Raw genomic sequence first — 24,269 nt, 5'->3', positions numbered from 1 at the left:
AAAATATCTTTAATACTGTGGATTTCCTTTATTTCTACATCCCTGTGCCACATTTTTATAATTTTGATATTTTTGTCATGGCCTTTGACTTTAATTACAAATATATTAATTGGAGTATAGCAAAATCCTGTTATGGAAAAATGGATGGGACCCATGGGTCATTTCATTTGTGTGGGCCATTTCATTTGTTTCTGTGTGTCTTTTATAAGAGAAATTTCTTCATTTAAAACAGAAATTAGTTGTTTAAGAAAAATACATCAGGATAAAAAGTGATGAACATGAACAATTCTGAAAAAGTGGGAAGGTTTGTATGAAAACATAGAGCAAAACAAATCAAACATATGCAATAATGTAAGTAAAAAGGTCATTAAAATGCATCTGGAGTACAGATAATGAAACATCTTACTAGGTTAACTATGGCAAAATGTTGCATACATTGTCAAAAGAGGCCATCTTGTCAGATGTTGTTTAATTATTTTTTATGACAAGTGAATATTCAATCTAGAAGAGAGGAGGGTCGTAATGATTGTGATTTAAAGTTAAATGAATCATCAATTAAATATATTTTCAAAACATATTGTCAGATGAGTTTAAAAAAAAATAGACTGTGGAAATTTTCCCTTAAGACATATTTTCTGATTGCTAGTTCTGATATCTGTTTCAGGCTTCACTATCTACAGTCAGACATTCTTAGGGTTCATGATTATATTCAAGGGCAAACCTTTATTTTCACTTTACTTTGAGTTCCTTCATAATCTTGTGTATTTTGTATGCATTTTAAAACTTTATTCTAGGAAGATGTTCATAAGCTTCATCAAATTGACAAAGAAATCTATGACACACAAAAGGACTAAGAAAGAATATTTAGTCTACATGAACCCCCAAAATCTGTTCTCTTTTCAGTCCTGACAACAAAGAACTTCTGATTCTAATCACCAATTCTGATTTTTGTTTTCTTCTGTTTTGTTTTGTTCTGTTTGTTTGTTTGTTCTGTTCTCCAGCAATGCCCATTCTGATACAAGGCCAGAAGAAGAACTCTTAGCAAGGTGTCAGATCCTGGAGAGTTCCTTATCCTTATTTCTTGCCAATCAGTAGGAAAGAAGATTATAACATAATTAGTGACTGAGGTCCTTTGTCCCAAGTGAGCCTAAGTCTTTCAGTTTCTCCTCTGCATGTGGGGGAACTCATAAGCAAATGAACCTTTTCTCTTCCTTAGATGTTTGCTATGTACTTCAAACAACAATCAGGATGCCCTTAGAGCTAGTTGATGTTGTCTTACAGTTTACAATTGCTAACTCTCCAAGGGTTCTTTCCTGAATCCAGTTCCCTGACTGGTAGTGAAAAGTGGACTCTTAGCAGCCAGACTTATTTGAAGCTAGATGAGAACAAGGGGAATGGGCAGAGATCCCAGAGGCTTCAACCTAAACAAGATTCTTACCTGCTGACATATTGTAGGAGGACATGGTGGTAGCATCCAAGGGAAGTGACTTGCTATAATAAAAAAAGGAATATTGAAGGGAAAATAAAAATCTTATATTTTAAAAACAAAATTTGAATGTAGAAAGTTACTGAGGTACAGAAATTTTTTACCAGTGCCTGAGTGGGTGAAATGATAGCAAGCAGGATACCCTAATATTTCCATTTAAAAGAGAAATTGCTTGTAATTCTACTACATTGACAATGCAAGTCAAGAGAAATATAAGTGCCATAGAGACATAGAGAATTGCATTTTAATCACAAACAAGGGATTTTGTAAAAAGTGAATTTTCTTTTGGGGGGAAAGATACAAGCCATTGAATGCAAGCAACTCCCATGGGGTGTAGGGCGTAGTGTGCTTGACAAAGATAATGTGGCTTATTGGATAGAATATTAGACCTGGAGTCAAGAAAACATGGATTCCAGTTTTGTGAGGGACATTTACTAGCGGTATTATGTACTTAACTTTAAAAGCCCCAGTTTTCCTTACCTACAAAATGAGGATAAGTTGGGGCAGCTAGGTGGCGCAGTGGATAAAGCAACTGGCCCTGAAGTCAGGAGGACCTCAGTTCAAATCCAGCCTCAGACACTTAACACTTTACTAGCTGTGTGACCTTGAGCAAGTCACTTAACCCCAATTGCCTCACCAAAAAAAAAAAAAAAAAGCAAAAGCTAAAGGAGGATAAGAATACCTGTCCTACAATCTAATAGAAATATTAAAAGATAAAGTAAGTTAATGAATGTATAAGGCATTTCAAATATCAAAGCTATGTATTTTTTTTCAAAAGGTAGTAATATTGAGAAAATGAATTCAGATATTTTAAGGTTCCCAATATATAAAAAGAAAACAGAAACATACACAGAATGGGGCAGCTGGGTGGCACAGTGGATAAAGCAATGGCCCTGGATTTAAGAGGACCTGAGTTCAAATCTAGCCTCAGACAATTAACACTTACTAGCTGTGTGACCCTGGGCAAGTCACTTAACCCTCATTGCCCCACCAAAAAAACAAAAGCAAAAACAGAAAAACAAAAAAACATCCCCAGCTTACCTATTACATTAAACCCTAATTATGTGGCAAGTCAACATTTCAGCTTTCAGTGCTAATAAACACAAAATTGAAGAGCAATTTTCAAAAATCAGATTTAAGCTTTAATAACATAAAAACTGCACTAAGCTTTTGGGGACGCTGTACATATGTATATAGCATACATATGCATAATATGTATATAAAATCGATATGCTCACATGTCTTATGTATATATATTTTCATCTTGTTATATCAAAATCATACATGATGCCTACCTCTATTCAAAAGAGTGACAGTGACATGAGTCATTCATTATATTAACATTTAAGTTTCAAATTAATTGTATCATTTTTAATCAATACTCACAACTGATTTAATTTTAGACTTACAGGGCTTTGTAAATTACTTAGGCTAAGCAATGCATTTTGATATGATATCATTTTGTTACAGCAAGATTAAACTCAGAACATCTGATCTTATCTGACCATATTGTTTTTTGGGGTGGTGCAGGGCAATGAGGGTTAAGTGACTTGCCCAGTCACAGCAGGCTGTTTAAGTGTCAAATGTCCAAGTCCAGATTTGAACTCAGGTCCTCCTGAAGTCCAGGGCCAGTGCTTTTTCCTGTGCTCCACCTAGTTTTGCCCCAATCTGTATCCTATTTAGACAAATTTTAAATACTTTCTCTACCTTTAATTAGTTCTCTTATTTGGTGTGGAATGCATTCCATATAAGCAGGTTTTATACTGCTCTTCTTCGTTATTTAATTCTGTGGTTTTTAACAACCACTCTTATTTTTAGCTTTTCTCACACTCAAAGGTGGGTCTAACTCTAGGTAGCAGCAGCTTATAACCACCAACAAAAAGAGATGGTCCACTGCATTCTGCTTAGGAAGCTAAAGGGTTTGTTGGTTTATTTGATTCATTGCCAGCTAGGTGGCTCAGTGGATAGAAATCTGGGCCTTAAGTCAGGAAGACCTGAGTTCAAATCTGGTCTCAGATGCTTACTAGCTATGTTATTTTGGGCAAGTCATTTAACCTGTGCCTTAATTCACTGGAGAAGGAAATGACAAACCACTCTAGAATCTTTGCCAAGAAAATCCCAGACAGCATGGTCCTTGGGTTCATGAAGAATCACAACAGAACTGAAAGACAGCAATAAAACTTTTAGGAGCACACTTAAATGACTTTTAGAGATAATACCTGCTGGTGTACAGAAATGAAACATAGCAAGAATCATTTAAGTATACAGTAAATTGTACTGAAACTCAAAGTATGGTTGAAAATGAAAAAAAGGGGCAGCTAGGTGGCACAGTGGATAAAGCACCGGCCCTGATTCAGGGGGACCTGAGTTCAAATCTGCCTCAGACACTTGACACTTGCTAGCTGTGTGACACTGGGCAAGTCACTTAACCTTCATTGCCCTCCCCCCCAAAAATTCTAAGAATTGGCAAACTGCTCCCTGTAATACAGCATTATCAATTCTCAGAAAATAAATCAAACCTTCATCAGAAGACCTGACAGCTTCAAGTGTTTAATTTTTGTTCTTCTTTAAAGTAATATAGGCTTCTTGACTTTGAAAGACCAGTAAGAAGAAGACCTTTTATTTTTTATTTTATTTGGTGAGGCAGTTGGGGTTAAGTGACTTGCCCAGGGTCATACAGCTAGTAAGTGTCAAGTGTCTGAGGCCGGATTTGAACTCAGGTCCTCCTGAATCCAGGGTCAGTGCTCTATCCACTGTGCCACCTAGCTGCCCCAAGAAGAAGGCTTTCAAAATAAAAAAAAAAAACCTGCTAACTACTGACCCTGGGAAAAGGTACTTGTCATGGGAAAGACAAAAAAAAAGTTACTGAAAAAAAATTAACTTTTTCAATCTAAAACTATATCAATACCATGGCAAAAAGAAGTCCAGAGGAGCCTATAAGATATAGGCATCATCATCATAATATAAAACATAACAAAACATTTTAGAAGGATGAATGATATAGATAGATGGATGGACAGACAGACAGACAGACAGATGGAGATAGAGATCTGGGGAAAACCTGATCTGGAATTACCAACAATACAAATGGAGAAGGAATACTGCTACATCACCTTGAGCCATGCCACACATCATTAAAGCTTTACAAATATATTTAAGAAGTGGAGATAAATATTCTTCAATAACCTGGGAACTTGCCTGATTTAAACCCCACTGAAAACATAAAGAGTACAATCAAGTCTATTAGAAAAATGAATGATTCATCAAATATATATTTACTGCCTAATATAATAAAACTTTGGTTTCAAGGAGAATTAAGGATATGTGTTAAAAAATCATGTTGCCTTAATGTCAAATTGTATAAAACAAATGAATGCTGCAAATATATATATATATATAGTATATTAAAAGTTTTCAATGTTGAATAAATCAACATATTTGATTATCTTATTTTACCTCAGTTAATGTGCACAACACTATAGTTTAATTTGTTTTACTGAATGTGTTGGCTTTATCTTATTATCCACACAAGTTGAATAAATACATTCTTTTAAAAATAAAATTTCATTTTGTATAATAAAATCATATAGAAATCACCATTCATTCCGGTCGGCATCACAGTTGCAGTAATATTGAGAATCAATGCAGTTCCCCTCTAATCCACAAGTGCACTTTTGAACATCAGCAAGGAACCTCCCCAATAGTCTGTGTTTCATTGGTTCTTCTTCCAACCCACCAGCTTAATGGTATTCATCTAAAAGACAAATAAGAAAGTATATCTGCTTTAACCCTTTATGAGAAACCTCAAGCTCTGAATCTCTCTTCTTTGCATAATACTTTTCTGACTCACTTAAAAGTATCAATTAATTTAATATACATGTGTAAAACATATGTATATTAAATTTAAAATAAAATGTATACAAATAAAATATACATGTATATTTACTCTTATAAATCATTGGTTTAACACATGGATTATCTTTAAATATTAATGGTTTATTAATGGACATAACACATGGATATTTTAGAAGTAAATCCATCTTACATATTAAAGAAAGATACTTTTTTAAGAATAGCCAAGTTAATTTTTAAAAATATTCCATTACCAAAGATTAAAAGATTGTCACAGTTTATACTTTCATTGGAAAATGAACGTCGTTCTTAACTTATTCAGGCATGATATGAGAATAATTTATCTTAAGTAGTATTCTTATGTGATTTCTTTAAAAATAGAAATTGAATAAAAGGAGATGCCATCAAATATGAAGTCAGGATAATCTATCCATGAAGCAAAAATCTATTGAATATTATGGAATATACATTGAGAAAATTAAATGTTTTATATCTAGCAGCTTTCCTCAGTATATGTGTTCCTAAAGAATCTGTTTTTTATATTTATATCTATGTACTATTTTTGGAGAAATGTAAAAATGTGAAGAGGATATGTTTTTTACATACTCAAGGATTGAATATTGGACAAATAAAGGCATTAAATTGATCCTGTAACTTGACTGAAGTGAATCTTATTCACTTCATAGCAATTGAGAACATAGTATCTAGGACTATAGGAAGGGTGGTACTCTTTTATTCTACCCTCAGATCATATTGAAATGTATTGTCAGCGATTTTGAAACGCTATATTCTAGAAGGAAAGTGATAACCTGGAGGATGCTTGAATACTATTACTAAGATTGTGAGGGCACTCACAACCATAAGAGGTGGAAATAAGAAGATTAATTTACGAAACTGTAATATTCTTCCTGGTTCTGAATGAAGGTGAGGGATTGAATGAAAAGAATGAGGATAATTATCAAGAAAGAAGTGACACTTCAGCTGAGTTTTGAAAGGAGGTGGTGCTAAGAGGCAGGGATAAAGAGGAAAAGCATTCGGATATGGGGAGGGGGCAGCAGAGTCTGTGCAAAGTCAAGAAGGCAAGATATCAGAGACTGTGTGATGGAAATGGGGCAATGTTATTATGATTCTTTTCACATTAAAGGTTTATCATAGAACTCTCATAGATGAGAGTTAAATATACATGGATGTCCACCAGGTAGAAAATGATATCTCTATATAGTAATCCATTCATTCATTTGTTTTGTTTCCTTTGTAATCTTATGCATTTTATTTTATACATTTAAAATATATTCTTAGGAGTCCATATATTCCTCAAGACTATCAAAAGAGTCTAAGATACCCACACAAAAGATTAAGAATTCCTGGTTTAAACTCTGAGTGAGTGGAAGTTGGAAGTGGGCAAATCATTGAGCAAAGCTTTCATAGCAATAAGGTGATTAAAATTTAAATGGGGTACTTTGGAAGATATTAAGCAGAGGCTATAGAACCACTTACCAAGGTAATTGTGACTCACCTAGAAATATGGAACTAAGTAACTTTTGATATACTTTTAAGGTCAAAAATCTTATGGGTAGAAATCTTAATAGTTGGCATTTATATAATTCATTACAGTTTGCAAAGTCCTATGTACAATTTCATAAGGTATCCACAATAGCGTTGTGGGAATGACACTATATGACATTTTACAGATGATAAAAATAAGCACCAAAAAGATGAATTGATTTTCCCATGGGCACATACATAGTGTCAGAGGTAGGATTAAAACTCAGATCACTCCTGACACCAAGTCTAATATTTTATCCACTGCACTAAACAGAATTTCTCAGAGCCTATTATGATGGTTCTGTTCAGTCTCATCACTCAGCATTTTATCTACTCCTCAGCATGTTTACAATTAAGTGATAAAAGCTGAATATTGCCATAACTCTGTAGTACTGCACATTAAGACGAACAATGTTCTTAACTTACCAGAATGGGAAATTCACATAATATGCAGGGAAGGATAATGAGGGACATGAAGGCAATCTATCTTTGAAAGAGGGAGGGCTTGAAAAGTGAAAACTGAAGGCATACAAGGTCAAGCCATGAGGAGCAATTAAATCTTTTGGCTCCTCACAGATGTTTGGACATTTTCATGTATTCATTCAAACTCAGAAGTTGTCATTCTTAAGCTCCCACTGAGAGTCTGGAATGTATCCCAGCTTCTTTCTTAGGTACAGCCACCACTGTTTATTATAACTAAGTGTAAGATAAGACTTCTGCTATGCTGACAATCTCTTAGCTCATCAACATAACACTTCATTCCTTACCAGGCAACTGCCAGTCCAGCAGGGTGCCTCAAAAAGCACCAAATTCAGTTCTGGGAAGAATGGATATAAAAGTTGTAATAGCTGTTATTGGCAGGATCTTTGGTAGGTCCTTCCCCAACCCCTGACACCGCCCCCCCCAACATAAAAGGTCATTGTTAATATGGGAAGTAGGTCATGGGGGATACCAAAAATACTTAATAAATACTCTACAAAATACCACTTTAAAATTAATTATTCAACCATGATGTTTTTATAGTTTAAAGAAGCAGCAATGTATAACTTAATACCCATCTATGCTTTTTGTGTATGTTGTGTCCAAATTCTCTATAAAGTAGGAAAATTGCCTAAAGTATTTTGAATGATATCATGCACCATCTGGCTCCATTCACAATATTCAAGAGTATTTGAAGGAATTTTGAGAATATATAAGAAAACCTGGGAAAGGAATTATCTAGAAGAATGTAAATAATGTGGTTTAAAAAATGAGGGAGCAACTATTATAGATGCTTGCAAATAGGACAAACAATGTTTGGTGACAGATCAGGATGGCTCTGGTGATAGCATTTTAGGATAAAGAGGATAAACTGGAATAAGAGGGGAAATTAAATGCCTGATCATGGTCAAATCATTCTCTTAAATCATTGAATGCTAGATGAAAGAACCATGGACAGCACTCCCTCATTTTACAAATGAGAAATCTGATGCCTATAAAAGTAAAGCAATTTTCCCAAGGTCACATAGTGAGACAATGTCAGAGCCAGAGAATATCCAAGGCTCTTTATACTGCCCCATGGTAAATTTAAATTGCACATAGTTAAAAATAGCTTTTGTTTTTCTTTTGAGTAAGATAAATAGAAAACATGTCCTCTCTTGAAAACACTCCTATCTTGTATTCATTATGGTCTCCCCCATTAAATTGTGTGATCCTAGAGGGTAAGGACGGGGCTGGTTGGTTGGTTATTTTCCGCTTTATTGCATCCCAGCCTGGCACATAGGAGACACTCAAAAAGTGCTTATTAATTGAAGAATTGGTTGATTTATTAAAAGAAATATGCACTTACATCACAAAATTATAAAACTGATCATCATACTTCTTTGATTAACCAGCATTCTAAGACTTCTACAGAAAAGCACTTGAACAGAGGATCTAGTGGAGCTTTAAAGGATGTTATGAAAATAATATTTTAAGAGTTAGCTCAGGGCAGCTAGATGGCGCAGTGGATAGAGCACTGGCCCTGGATTCAGGAGTACCTGAGTTCAAATCTGGCCTCAGACACTTAACACTTACTAGCTGTGTGACCCTGGGCAAGTCACTTAACCCCAACTGCCTTACTAAAAAAAAAAAAAAAAAAAAAGAGTTAGCTCAGCTTCCTCACAATTCTATGTGACAAAATGTTAGATTCAGGTCCCAATTTCAAGTTCTCTGTGTATGTATCTACATATGCATTCAGTTGCATTTTATATGGGACAGGGTCATAAAGACTCTAAGCAATTACATATAGAGCTTTCCATTCTATCTGCCATGGTCCAAAAGTATCAATAGATACTTCAGATTTCTATTCTTTTTGGGATATTGTGGAAACTGCAATTTGGTGGTAGAAAGTTGAAAGGAAATTAATTCAAATAGCTTGGTCAATATAAACTGTTTATAGCAGTAAGGACTGATATATATAGTTTCTCCCTAGATTTGAGAGACCTGGCAAGCAGAACCCTTTCCTACTGAGTAGTAAATCACTTGACATAGATGAACCTCTAATTAAACACAATGAAGCGAGTTCATAAGACCTGGATCCAAATCCAGGCTTTGTCAATGATTAACTGTGTCCTTGAATAAAATGATAAACCTTCCTGGGACTTAGCTTCCTCAAATATAAAATGAGAGAATTAAAAGGAAATTTGTCAGGGCGGCTAGGTGGTGCAGTGGATAGAGCACTGGCCCTGGAGTCAGGAGTACCTGAGTTCAAATCTGGCCTCAGACACTTAACACTTACTAGCTGTGTGACCCTGGCCAAGTCACATAACCCCAATTGCCTCACTAAAAAAAAAAAATAAAAAAAGGAAATTTGTCTCCAATGTCTTATACTCTTCAAATCCATAAAGTTTCAAACAGAATAAATATAAAATTTTCATTCAAAAGAATTGGAATACATTGGAATACAATAATATAGTGGTCAGTTCAATAAGTTTTATTATGCACCTACTGTGTACAAGGCACTATGCTAGGTGTTATGTATACAAAGAAAAAAAAACAAACAAAACTAAAAAAAATCCTTTCTTTAGTAACTTGTATTTTACTGGGGGTGGGGAGCAATGGGAGGAAACATGTATACTAATTTATGAAGTTGGGTGAGATCAAGAGCTACTAGAGAGATTATTAAAGGTCTTATGAAGGAAATGACATGAGAACTCAGAATTTAAGGAAAATGGCTATCCTAGAAAGCAGGAATGAGGATGGAGTACATTCCAAACATGAGGGGCAGTCTGTGCATAGGCATGCATACAGGAGATGGAATGCTATGAACAAGCAATAGTAAGTAGGCCAGTTTAGCTGAAATGTGAAGGGCATGAAGGAATTAATGTGGAACAGGCCTTAAACTGTATAGAGGAGCCAGATTATAAAGAGTGTTATATGACAAACTTGAAGGTCATCTAATCAATCAATTAATTAATTAATTAATTAATTGTCTATCTATCCATTCATTCATTCATTTATCCATTTATTTATTTATTTGCTTGTCTGTTAATTTGTTTAATTAATTTAATTAGATGAAGTAGAAATCTACTATTATAATGATTGGAATGATGCCACCTGCTGGAGACTTATTGTAGGAAAGCTCCAACATGAGGAGAAGGCCTCTGAGGGCGGGACCATGAGACTTTTCTTTGGTGTCAGGAAGTGACATTTGCTTGTGGGAGGAAGAAGGGGGAGGCTGGCATGCTGGCTCACTCTCGTGTGGACTCTGGAAGAGAGCAGAGCTAAGAATGCTCTCTCCCTTTAATAGATAGATGAAGCTAGTCCTTTCTCTTTCTCTTCACCAAATTGTTATTGTCCTTAATAAATGCTTAAAAGTCTAACTCTTGTTAAGCTTATAATTTATTGGTGACCACTCATTAGATATTTTAGACAGTATAGCTAGAAATTTAGCCCTTACACTATAAAGTAAGCTTAAAGGGAAATAATAGGGTCAGGACTGTTTTCTTGGGGATATCATTTTTTTATAAAAATAAAATACAGAGGCATGTATTAAGTGCTTACTACATGCAAAGCACTGTTTAATGCTGGGAATTTAAATAGGAAATAATGAGGCAAAAAAACAATCATGCTCAAGGAACTTGAATTATGAGGAGGGAAAATAACATGTATGGAAAGATGTATTGGAAAAGTCCGTGGTCCTTCTGGTCCTTATAGGCCAGGAGATCCAGTGGAAAGTTTGACTGAAATAAAAAGGGGAGGCAAAACTGATGAAGAAATATATCTTCCTTGATGTATTTCATTGATAAAAGGGGTAAAAGGAGGCCCAAAAGTCAATCGTTTAGGTGTGTTACACATAAGAAAAGAAGAGAAAGTGGACAAAAGTATTACAATTTTGTAGAAAATAGGATGAAGGGTAGGAGGACTACTATTTCTCATAAATTAGAAAATCTGACTTTCAAATCAAGGCTCAAGAGAAGTATAAAAAGTAAATGTGAAAGAGAAATCATAATGGAATCAATAAGTTTAAACTGTTCACATTCCCTACATGGAAAATGATACTTGCCACTCTTAAGAACTTTATCATTATTAGGGCATTTAGAAGGAGTAGGCATTGATAGAAGCCATGGGTATTATTTTACTGTTATAAGAAAATTTTAAAAATAAGAATAAGGTATGAGAAAGAATGTACAGAAAAAGGGGAAATCAAGAAGAATGAAAGAAATTATATCACATAAAGAGACATTTAAAAGAGTTTTTATAAAGGAGGGAAGACAGGTGGGATAGGCAATAATAACATAGACACTCAGTTGAGTAAAGAAATCTCTCTTATCCTACCAGAAAGTAGGAGGAAAGGTGATTAGAAAAGGTGAGGGTGTATCATAGAAGGGAGGCTTGTCAGGAGAGACAGAGTAAGAAGACCGAAAGGAGGAGAGAGAAGAGACAGAGACAGAGAGAGAGAGAGACAGAGAGAGACAGAGAGAGAGAGAGAGAGAAGAAGGGGGAAAATAAGACAGTTCATAATCATAATTGTGAATGTGAATGAATGGAATGTACACACCCATTGAACTAGAATCAGATAGCAGAAAGAATTAATAACTAGAATCCAATGATATGTTCCTCACACAAACACACTTAAACAGAGAGAAACAGACAAAGTAAAAATAAGGAGGTAGAGCAGGATCTATTATATTTCAGCTGAGTTAAAAAAAAAAAAAGAGTAGCCAACATGAACTCAAAGAAAACAAAACCAAAAATAGACCTAATTAAAAGAAGAAGAAAACTACATTTTGCTAAAAGGTACCATAGACACTAGGCAACTATGTGGCACAGTGGAAAGAATGCTGGGTGGGAATAAAAAAAACTTGACTTCCTGGGTTCAAATCTGACACTTACTAGCAATGTGTCCCTGGGCAAGTGACTTAAACCTCTTTGCTTCAGTTTCCTCACCTGTAAAATGAACTGGAAAAGGAAATAGCAAACCACTCCAGGATCTTTACCAAGAAACCCCAAATGGGGTCATAAAGAATCTAACAAAACTGAAAAATGACTGAACAACAACAACTACCACAGACAAGGAAATAATATAAATATGTTTAATATATGTGCCAAATGGCATAGCATTCAATTCTTAAAGGAAAAGTTAAATGAGTTATAAGAGAAAATAAGAGTAAACTATAGTAGTGGGGCACCTCAACTTTCTCCTCTAAGAACTAAAAAAAGAAAAAATCAAACAAAAAGTAAACAAGAGAGAGGTTAAGTTGAATATAAATTTAGAAAATTTTGATATGATAGACCACTGGAGAAAACTGAATGAGAATAAAAAGGAATATACCTTTTTCTCAGTTCTACATGGCACCTACTCAAGAATTGGCCATACATTAGGCCATAAGAACCTCACAACAGAATGTAGAAAAGTAGAAATATTGAATGCCTCATTATTAGACAATAACACAATAAAAATTTTATTCAATAAAGGCCCATGGAAACATAGATTAAAACTTAACTGGAAAGTAAATAATCTAATCCTAAATAATAACTGGGTCAAAGAAAAAAACAAAGAAACAGTCAATAATTCTATTAATGTATGCCAACATTGAGACAACGTACCAGACTTTATGGGATGCAACCAAGGCAATACTTAGGAAAAAAATCACATCTCTAAAAAACTTATATCAATAAAGTAGAAAAAGAGCAGATCTATGAATTAGGCATGCATCTAAAACCTACTAGAAAAAGAATACATTAAAAATTACTAACTAAACACCAAACTGAAAATCAAAGGAGATATTAACACATTTGAAAGTAAGAAAACCATGGAACTAATAAATGAAATTAGGAGAAGGTTTTATGAAAACAACAATAAAACATATAAACCACTGATTAATTTGATTTTAAAAAGAAGAAAATAGAATTACCAGTATCAAATATTTGTCACCAATGAAGATGAAATTAATGCAATTATTAGGAGTTATTTTGCTCAATTAAATGCCAATATATCTGACAATCTAAATGAATTGCATGAATATTTACAAAAATATGAATTGCCTAGAGTAAAAAGAGGAGGAAATAGAGCACTTAAATAACCCCATTTCAGAAAAGAAGAAATTGCACAAGCTATAAATGAGCTCCCTAACAAAAAATTGTCAGGAACAATTGGATTCACAAATAAATTCTACCAAACATTTAAAGAACAATTAATATGAATACTATATAAAGCTTTTGGAAAAATAGACAAAGTTAGATCTGAACAAATTAGAGGAATATTAGTTACTAATGGGTAGACTGAGCCAATATAAAAAAATGACAATTATACATAAATTAATTTTTTACTCAGTGTCATACTAGTTAAATTGCCCCAAAATATTTTATAGAGCTAGAAGAAACAATAAAAAAATTCTTCTGGAAGAACAAAATTCCAAGAATATCAAGGAAATCAAGAAAAAAAAGTGAAAGAAGGTGGGTTAGATCTTAAACTATACTTCAAAGCAGTAATCATCAAAACATTCTAGTACTGACTAAGAAATAGAATAATGGATAAATGGAATAGATTAGTAAAGAGTAGTAAATGAGCATAGTAACATAGTATTTTACACACCCAAAGATCCAAGATTTTGAGACTTGACAAAAATTGCTGGGAAAACTGGGAAAACTAGGTATAAACCAACAATGTTTCACATTATTTATCTAGATAAGGTCAAAATATATACATGATTTAGACACAAAGGGTAATACCATAAGCAAATTTCTATGGGAAATGATTTTACAATTATATTTCAGAATGTTAGAAACATATATGACCTCATTTCATCCTTGGCAAGAGAATTAAAATTTGCCTACCCTCAACTATATCCCTCCTACCTTTCCAACTTTACAGGTAGTGGTAATAAAAGAAAATGGAAAAAGTAAACATCAGAAGGTTAGTGAAGTAAGAATATCCAAGTTAGCATATTCCAGGTAATGAAGGAATCTATAACAGTCAAATGAACAGAATGGAGGAGAATGAAATCCCAGAAGCAGCAAAAAGGAGAGAGTTGTGAGAGGAGTGGTTCAAGAGTAGCATTGATCATATGTGGATATATGTTAGATTTTTAATTTTTTTTTTACAGAAAACATATCTCAGGGTTTTGCTTTTGTATTTTCTACATCATTATATTATATTTTCAGCATCATTATATTATCCTGTGTTGAGAAGGAAAGTCCCTCGCACATAGGAGGGATTTAATAAATGTTATTGATTGACTGTATCAGAATAGGAGAAAGGAGCAAAGCAAGTCATCACCTGAGTTTAGTCTAAACTTAGGTACAATTAAAAAGAAGCATGACTTGCCACATTTTTGTTTCCTAAAGAAATACTCTGTTAAAAAGCATACTACAAGATATCCTACCCAAATAAAATTATAAAAAAGATGAAATTTGTCTTTGGAGCTCCCAAGTGACCTCTCTTTGTGTCTTGTCTCTTCTTTCTATGATGTGTCTCCTGTGTCAACTTCAAGCACCCATTGTACATCACCCTATAAGAATGTACTCCTAGAAAAAGGATTTTTTACTTGCCATCTTATACTTCAGTGCATATTCTTCCTTCTTCCAGGAATAAGTACATCACTTAAGTAATCTTTTTTATTATTATTGAATGAAAAGTGTTTCCCATATTAAAGAATTTCAAACATCAAATAACAAAAGTGGCAGAGTTATCTTGTGTTTGGGAAAACTTCCAAGAACACCTGATATCATGCTATGTATAGGCAGCTCTTATCCTGCTTGTAGACAATATAGACTTGGATACATATAAATATGCATTTCCTTAGAAATTTTACAAAAGTTAAATTTTAAGATTATGGCATCATAGTTTTTTGGGGGGATAAATATGCCTCTTGAGACATGGTTATATGCCAAGATGTAGGACCTGAAATAATCACAGGTATTGTCAGTTAATTGTGAGTGCTAAATGGCATATCAGAGCTTGAATAGTAATGAATATACTTGAGGCCAATTCAATTTGTTTGAGGGCAGGTGGAAAAAAATTAGTGTTGTCAAGGAGCATTGTACAATACATAGTTCGACCACAAATACAGTCATGCTAGAAAAAGGGGTAGTTTCTCCTCCAGAGAGTTCCATTCAAGCTCCTAAAGAGTAGGAGAAGATAGACCATGGGAGAGGGGTGCCATGGTTACAGGGCTCTCAATTCTACAGTCTACTTGGGGCTAATATAGAGCTATTATTTTTGGTGTAAAGATAGTGGATGGCAGTGCCTTGGACCAGAGCCACAATCACTGAGTACTTGTTACCTTTCTGTGACTTTTTTTGGTAAATTGCTTCTTTTTCTCAATTAACATTCTTCTTTTTAACCCACCTAAATACCAGTTTTCCCATTAACATTTCCCTCATGCATCAAGGATGCAAAAACATGCAATTATTAGTGAATTCACTGGTAAATAACACTCAAGCAACAGGGGATAATAGTCTTGAAATATTTTTCCTTCTTCCTTATTCTCAGGATTCTCTCAATAAGACAAATGATAATGAATTAATGTATTTGAATTAAGTGGAATTGTGTGAGAGAAGAGACATTCAAATTTAAAACTTTCTGTCCTTACAAATAAAAGAAATTTGATAAATACATTATTATTCCCCTTATTTAGATTATAAAAAAAGGTATGAGATATAATAGATCCCTGGACTGGGTCACTCTAAGAAACCAGCAGGATTCTACTTATCCTCTTTAGTCAAAGAAAACTCAATTGTTTTCTTCTAAGTTACTTAGTCATTTTAAGAGGTACTTCAAGACAGGAATGGAATGTTTATTTGAATATGTCAGTGGTTTGAAAGAACTAAGTACTTTCCCAAATATATCATTGGGAAAACTAGATATTAAATATTAAAGTAGATTATGTCACTAAAAAAAAGTGAAACAAATATTTTAGACTTAGTTTCTTGGTGCCCATGGTACTCCCCTGTGATAAATTGGGGAAGTTCAAGAAACCAGCACTTTTAATTTTAAATGTTTCTTCCATTTGATAGTTAAGATAACTCTGAAAGTGCCCACTTTACTAATAAGAACTGCATTATGCATGAGGGGAGTGGGTACTGCTTTAAAGAAGCCAAAAGACAGAACTCTGAAGTGGAAGGAAGGGCATGGCATCAAGACCAACCTGGGTTCTTAAATATTAGTTCCAGAGATTAACTGCAAAAAATTAATTAATTAATTAATTAACATATAGCACAACAAAGAAAGTCCAATTTGAGGACTGACAAACTTTGCTAAGACTTAAGGAAGATAGCTTTTTTTTCAGTTATTTGATAGGTAGTGTGAAGCGAACAATTAAGGTTGCTAACAAATCGCATAACGAATTGACCTTGGTCTTTCTTCCAGGAGCTAGGGACACTATACCTTCCACAAAAGAGACCTGCATGCTAAGTAAACAAGAATCTTGCGATTAAATGGCAACCATCCATACCATAGAGAATTAAAAACCATAACAGGCTACTTGAAGAAAGCACATTATGCAAGACAATAAGATTCTTCAGCTTTACTCACATCGTTAATTAAAAGCCGGGGGGACATTTTTGCAGTGTAAGCAAGCTCCTGTTCACAGTGTTCTGCATGGTTAATTGTAGCCTGGAGCTGTTCTTTATTGGCAGTAATATATTGAAAAACACAGTTGTGAGGGTTTTCTCGATTGGAACTTTTTACTCTGTGAGAAATCTGAGCTGTTGTGCTGTACGATGGGTCCATGCAGTATCTGGAGGGATGCAGAAGTAAAGGGAGGGAAAACTAGAGTGTCATTCTGCTGAAAAGGTTAAAAAATGAAATAAAAATGAATCAAGTTCTTTGAGCTATCTAATCATAAGAAGTATCCTAGTTAAAATGCAAAGGAATCAGCACACAAGTAACAGTTGTCCCACTAAGATAAATTAGTGTAGCATGTGTTCAATAATACAATTTATTGAAAAAAAATACTAAACTAGACTTTGTGAGAATCAAAGCTTCGCCCTGAGGAGAAAAACATGTGACTTGGTATCCGGAAGTTAAATCTATAGAACTGCCTGTAGTCCATGTCAACCAAAACTACCAGCCAATTAGCTTGGAGCTGTGTGTGTGTGTTGACAACCTGCCTACTTGTTTCACACAGAAGGCTTCTTAGAGAGCCACTGAGAAGCACTCTCTTTTCAACTGGATTTGGCAAGCTGGTAGAAGTTCATGTGGACTTCTAGGAAAAGCAAAGGTTTCTCTCTGGCTGTACTGAATAGATCTAAGCTAGGATTTTCCATGTTATAAGGGATCTGTTCTCAACCTCTCTCTCTTTACTAACTTCTAATACACTTTAATAAATACTTAAAAGCCTAAACTTTTGCTGAATTGATCAGGAAATCTTAGCTAGTTTCTCCCCCACACTGAGGTCAGGTCAGGCAACCACACATTAGATTTTAAAAATCATAGCTAGAATTTTAGGCTCTACAACTTGAAGAATACATAGCTATTTTTTTCTAGAGTAAAATGGAAAATGCAAAATGCTAATAAATTGCTTTTCTTTGCTTTTGGATTTCTTTAGTTTACCTGCAAATCATAGCCAATCATTAACAGTTTATTATTTTTCTACATTTCTCTCTTTATATATCTATTTTTTCTCCATAGTCTGCATTCCAAATTCCCAAAAGACCTACATCATTAGAAATAATTAAATAAGAGTTACTTTGTTGTTGGTTAGCCTAATATCCAAACAATGGTGTTATAACTTTCACAGTTTAATTATTCTGGCCAGGTCAAGTGGTATACACCATAATTATTGTTTCTGGGGAAACTGAGGCTGGTGGATTGCCTGAGCTCAGGAGATTTGAGATAGAGTAGAGATAAAACCAATCCCAAAGCTGAACTATATTTGGCAGGAATACAGTAGGAAGGGCCCACCAGGCTGGCAAAAGAAGGGCAAACTGGCCCAGTTCAAAAATGACACAGATCAAAGCTCCCATTTTGATTAACTGTGGGATATGGTCCATAGTAGCCATTGCATTTCCAAACTGGGTAAGGAAGAACAAATCTGAGAAAGAGCAAGAGAGAGCCAGACAGACAGCCAGAAATAGAGAGAAACAAAAGACAAATAGAAAGATGGAGATAGGAAAGGGAAGGAGGGAGGGAGGGAGGGAGGGAGGGAGAGAGAGAGAGAGAGAGAGAGAGAGAGAGAGAGAGAGAGAGAGAGAGAGAGAGAAAGAGAGAGAGAGACAGAGAGAGAACACGAGAGTGACTGTTCCTTGACTGCTTATAGCAAGATTTTCACCAGTGAAATAACACTAAAGAAACAGAAGGTGCCTTTTATTGTGTACAGCTTCTAGATGTTTCCGATGACAATAATAGTGATGTCAGCATCAGATGGCATCGTTTATGCTATATTTCTGCTTTACTTATTGACTTCATTTATTACATGAAATACAACTACATAATACTTAAGTTGAGCAGAGAAGTGTTTCTTGGGGAAGTATCTTGAATTTTTATATATTCTAAAAATTCTACCATCAAAATATACAGAAATTTGTCAGGTTCTTTAAGCGCAGTTTTGCTCTTTGATTTCACAGAAATAAGTGAGCCACCAGGGCTATCAAATTTATCTCCTAAAAAATGGATCAGATGAAATGGTACAGTTACATAAAACAGGGATTTTCTAAATTAGAGGATTAAGGGACATCTTGAGTGGGCTGCTAAAGGAATCATGTCAGGAAGATATAAGTTCAAGTTCAGCCTCAAGCACTTATTATTATATAAAAGCTCATTTGCTCATCACAACAACCTTGGGAAGTAAATGTTATGATGTTTCCCCATTTTTCAAATCAGGAAACTAAGGTTGTGGGATATTAAGTGACTTGCCCAGGGTTACACAGGTAGTAAGTATATGAGGACAGAGTTGAATTTATGTATTCCTGACATAACCTCCAGCCTTGGAGTCTATCCATCTAACTGCCCACTTAGCTTACTCTAGAGATGGAAACATTTGCCTAAGAGCAGTGAAATGATTTTCCTAAGACTACGCAGAGCCAGGATTCAAAATTGGGTCCTCTAACCCCAAATCTAGGAGTTTTTCTACCATGTAATGCTTCTCCCCATGAGATTAAGGACTTTTTGATGGCCTGCTATTGTCAAGATTGTATGAATTTTAAAAATCTCTAGGGACCTCTTCTTTTTCCCATATGTGGCCGATTACCATTGCTTGGGCACTCCTGACTAGAGGTCCAGGAAAAACCACTCTTTCACTGATCACAAATGTTAGGAACAAATTTGCTCTAAAATGCCTGTTGATTATGCTATAAATGCATAGATAGATATAGAAAGATACTCCATGCAAAATATGAACAAGGTTGAGCAAAGCAGTACTGAAATCAATGAAGGAAAAAAAGAATTTTTAAATGCCTTAGTCTGCTTTACTCACCCCAGGAAGCTATGAGTGTTTCCACAGCAAATTTAAATTCTACAGGTTCTTATCATCATTATATTTGAATCAGGTATTTTATTTTAACATTTTTGTGGAAAATTATTTAAATTACGCTTTTATTATTTTTGTCCACTGCCTAGTCTGCATTCATCTTCGATGTTCCTTCTATGAAAGGAATGAAGTATAAAGGGAACCTTGTAAAGTACTGAATTAGTATTTGAAGCTGATCAATTATAATGTCATTTTTTTGTCATCTAGTTCCCTGCTTTGCAGCACACTGGAAGAAAAATGATGCACCCGAATAGTTCATATTGGCTGGTGGTCAGTATGATAGATTTATAGTCATGCATGGTTAAAATGTAATAATAGAAAACTTTCTCAAGGAAAAAGAAGGAAAAGGTTGAGTAGACAGCTGTAAGAATACTTTTTCTGAAGGTCAGAATAATAAACTGGACACAATCTTTCACTTCCACCTGTGTATACACAGTAAAATCCATTTCTATCATATACCCTATAATATGACTATTTCAAAGCCCCAGGCAAGGGCACATAAAATTACTTTATTCTTTTCTAATATTTCTGTGCTTTTTAGTATCATATAATCTTAGAGGTAGAAGGGATGTTAGGAATCATCTAATGTAATACTCTCATTTTATATATAATGGCACTGAGGGCTAGAGAAAGTAACTGCAAAAAAAGAATATAATTCATCTAGTGTTGATTAATTATAAAAGTAGAGAAAGAGATATAAATCATCACATCCCTGGCTTTATTAAGACTGAATTTATATACTATTGATGAGTCAGAATTTAAAATGTCACTTGTCTCTTCTAGTCCACTAGAGACCATCTTAATGACCTTTAAACAATGCTATTATTGTCTATAGCCAGAGTCATAGGCACCAAAATTAGTCAAATAGACATGTCATAACAAGACAAACTAAATGAAAGTCACAGTTCGATTATTTTGAAGTTTGTATAAACATCATCTAGATTCTTCGTTTCAATTTCCATATATAGTTAGTTACTTAGCAGAATATCTCTTACCTTATAAGATATGCTAAAATAGAGAAGAAGCAATATTTAAAGACAAGTAGTACCTCACCTATCTTGAAATCTCAACCAATTAAAATACGGCTAAGAATAAATAAGGAAAAGGGGTCTCTGAATAGGCAAAATGTACTTTAGGGCATAAAACCGATGCCCTGAAATGTATGTACTTTACACATGAAAATTAATACAATTCTCACTAACAGCTGCCATAATTTAAAATAAACTTCTGGTGGTAGCTAGGTGGTGCAGTGGATAAAACACCGGCCCTGGATTCAGGAGGATCTGAGTTCAAATGTGACCTCAGACACTTGACACTTACTAGCTTTGTGACCCTGGGCAAGTCACTTAACCCTCATTGCCCAGGAAAAAAATAAAATAAAATAAACTTCTAACAATCTTCACTAACTGGTTTCTAAGACCAAAAAGATAAGAAGCAGCACATTTTTAAGACGTATAAGAGTTGCTAGGGCCAGGAACACTGTTAATGTCCAAAAATGATGACTGACAACAAAAGAAAAAACTGAAAAAATATTTTACAAAGACACAAAGAGCTCAAAAATCACAGAAATTTGAAATAAATTAATGTCAAGAGAAATAACCCTATATGACAGAAAGGTTATGAGAATTTAATTATAAGACAATGCAATGTAAAAATAATTTATGTGTATAGTGTTGCCATCAGATCATCAAAGAAAATTAACTATGTTCACTAAGCACTGTTGGGGGGAATTCAAATAGTAATGTGAATGTTAGAAATATTTTAGCATAATTTTTATCAAATTCATTTGAGATTGTAAGGAGTGGGGATGAAAGAATTATAAAAGATTCTGATCAGATAAAGAATGGTGACAGTAAGATCTTGGAGGAGTAAGTCAGGGGAAATGAATCATGTCCTCTGACACTGCTTTGCTCTTTGACTCTAAATGAACTAAATGCACCTAAAAGTTCTTTATTTTTCAGTTTATCTATGTTTATATTTCAGTTATCTGAAAAATTTTCTCATGAGGAAAGTTTCTTTCCAGCTTGCAGGCAGAAAAATGAGAAATTATTTTATGTTTTGATACTAGGGTGAAATGCCCTATAAATGCAGTATAGAAACATTCACTCTTAGAGTCTACATAATTTCCTTGGATAAAAACTGTGGTTTAAATAATTCCATTTAACCAAAATATACAATGTTCAAGGCACTAAGCAATATGCACTTAGCAGCATACCATTTATGAGGTTATAAAAGGACTTGTGCCAAGAAAGCAAAATGGAAGACAAGATCAAGCCCAACCTTATTATTGACTCAAAAATTATCAGAAGTGTACCAAATAAGATGAAGAAACTGCCAGAAAAAGAAGTGTTTAAGAAAGAAAGGTTCTCATGCAAAACCTCAAAAAAATAAAAATAAAAATCAGTAGAAGGTCTATAGAACTGAGTAAATAAAAAGGGCCTTCTAATAAAATGAAGAAACACTATGAAGTAAAAAGTTTGAGGAGAAATCTCCCAAAGAAGGAAGCAATCTTTAAAGAACTCTAACAAAACACAAGAACCAAAATGAAATAATAATCGGAATCCTCAGAAGAGCTAAAAAGACAAAGAAAACAAAGAATATTTTTAAAGACCAATAAATCTAGATAGCTAGAGAAAGAGAGAGAGACAGACAGAGAGATTGACACACACTATAAAGGATATATGGATATATAGAGAGATACACACACATACATACACATATACACACATACATATGTATATATATATGCACATGTATATATGTAGGTATGAATATGAATATATAATCATTTGCAGGCTAAAAATTCAAATCAATTCACAAAGTATAGAAAAAATGTAGAAAAACAGAAATTGGCAGGCATTGAGTATTCATTCCTGGAATTTCAGCTACTGGGGAAGGTAAAACTGGCTGACTTCTTGAGCTCCAGAGTTTTGAGCTGCCTTGAATTATGCAGATATATTGTCTATCAAGTTAGGCATCAACATGCTGAGATCCTGGGAATAGGTGATCCCAAGGTTCCCTAAAGAGGCACAAATTGGCCCAGGTTAGAAATAGAGCAGGTCAAATCTTCTGCATGGAGCATTAGTGGGATTGGGCCTGTGAGTAGCCTCTGTACTTCCAGCCTAGGGGAGGTAGGGAGACCTAGTTTTTAAAAAGCAAGCAAAAAAAAATGATTAAAAAAACAAAGATTGAATAACATAAAACTAAATTAAGAGGGATTAAAAGAACAAGTCAGAGAAAAATAAATGTTTGTATTAAAAATATAAGAATAGAGGCAGCTAGGTCATACAATGGATAGAGCACTGGCCCTGGAGCCAGGAAGACGATTTCAAATCCGGCCTCAGATGCTTGACACTTACTAGCTGTGTGAGCCTGGGCAAGTCACTTAACCCCAATTGCCTAACCAAAAAACAAAAACAAAAAACCAAATATATATATATGAATATAAATCATATAGTACTAAATTCAAAGTAGTTCAAAGAATAAAAAATAAATAACTTTTATTAAAAATATAAGAATGAGACATCATGCCAGAATTCATGGCATGAAAATAAAAGTCCTTAGAACATGGGTTCTTAACCTTTTTTCATGGTCATGGGGCCCTTTAAGCAGGCTGATGAAGTCTATGGACACTTTCCCTTAATTAAATTCATATAATAAAATAAATAGGATTACAAATTAAATCAAAGGAAATTGAAGAAAAGATGTATTTTTCCCCCATTCAAGTTCATATACCCTCTGAAATGTAACAAATAACACTTAGGGGTCCACTGACCCCAGATTTTAAAATTCTGCCTTAGAAGAAAATTTATCTCAGAATACATATTTAAAAGAGAAAGAAAATACTAATGAATTGAACATGCATTCCTACTTGATTCTGATTGATTCACTTGGAATCAATTTCTTTGTTTCCCTGAAAACTTCATATTTATTGTTTCTTAGAACATGGTAATATTACGTTACTATGAATTACCAATTTGTTCAGTGATTTGCCAATCAATGGGTCATTTTATATAGGGTCTTTCTTGATTATACTCAGCTACTAGTGCCTACCCTCACCAAATTACTTTATATTTCTCTATTATTTTGTGTACAATTATATGAACATATATACTTACATACCCATTCTTTGTAAAAAAAAAAAAAAGAAATTTCCCTGTAAGAATGGTTTCATTTTTGTTTTTATATTCCTGGTACCTAGTATACTGTCTGGAACACAGTAGATTCTTACTAAATAAATGCTTGTTGATTTAAGGTTACCTACATCATTTATAGTTTTTTTGCAATCATAAATATTTGGTAAATGTGATTTTTTTTTTATCTTTGATTTCCTTGGCATATCCATCTAGCATAGGGCATCTGAATCACAGTATCAATTTTGGTCACTTTTTGAAAATGTTTTCCAGAATAAGTGAATATGTTCATAGCTATATGAAAAGTTGATTAACATTACT

The 24,269-nt window shown here is 34.1% G+C and overlaps 1 protein-coding gene across 1 annotated transcript in view; it reads right to left on the bottom strand.

Moving 5' to 3' along the window:
* Positions 1 to 24,269, bottom strand: part of LOC122735681 (contactin-associated protein-like 4) — a 583,309-nt gene that overhangs the window by 81,235 nt on the left and 477,805 nt on the right. The window contains 5 exon segments of the mRNA XM_043977415.1: positions 5,084 to 5,185; positions 5,187 to 5,238; positions 16,880 to 17,039; positions 17,041 to 17,070; positions 17,072 to 17,085. Coding sequence (XP_043833350.1) covers positions 5,084 to 5,185; positions 5,187 to 5,238; positions 16,880 to 17,039; positions 17,041 to 17,070; positions 17,072 to 17,085 — 358 coding nt within the window.

Source organism: Dromiciops gliroides, chromosome 1 (genome assembly GCF_019393635.1).
Source record: "Dromiciops gliroides isolate mDroGli1 chromosome 1, mDroGli1.pri, whole genome shotgun sequence".
In the NCBI taxonomy this organism is placed as follows: domain Eukaryota; kingdom Metazoa; phylum Chordata; class Mammalia; order Microbiotheria; family Microbiotheriidae; genus Dromiciops; species Dromiciops gliroides.
The sequence above is the reverse complement of the archived record's forward strand: the minus strand, read 5'-3'. Positions and strand labels throughout refer to the sequence as shown.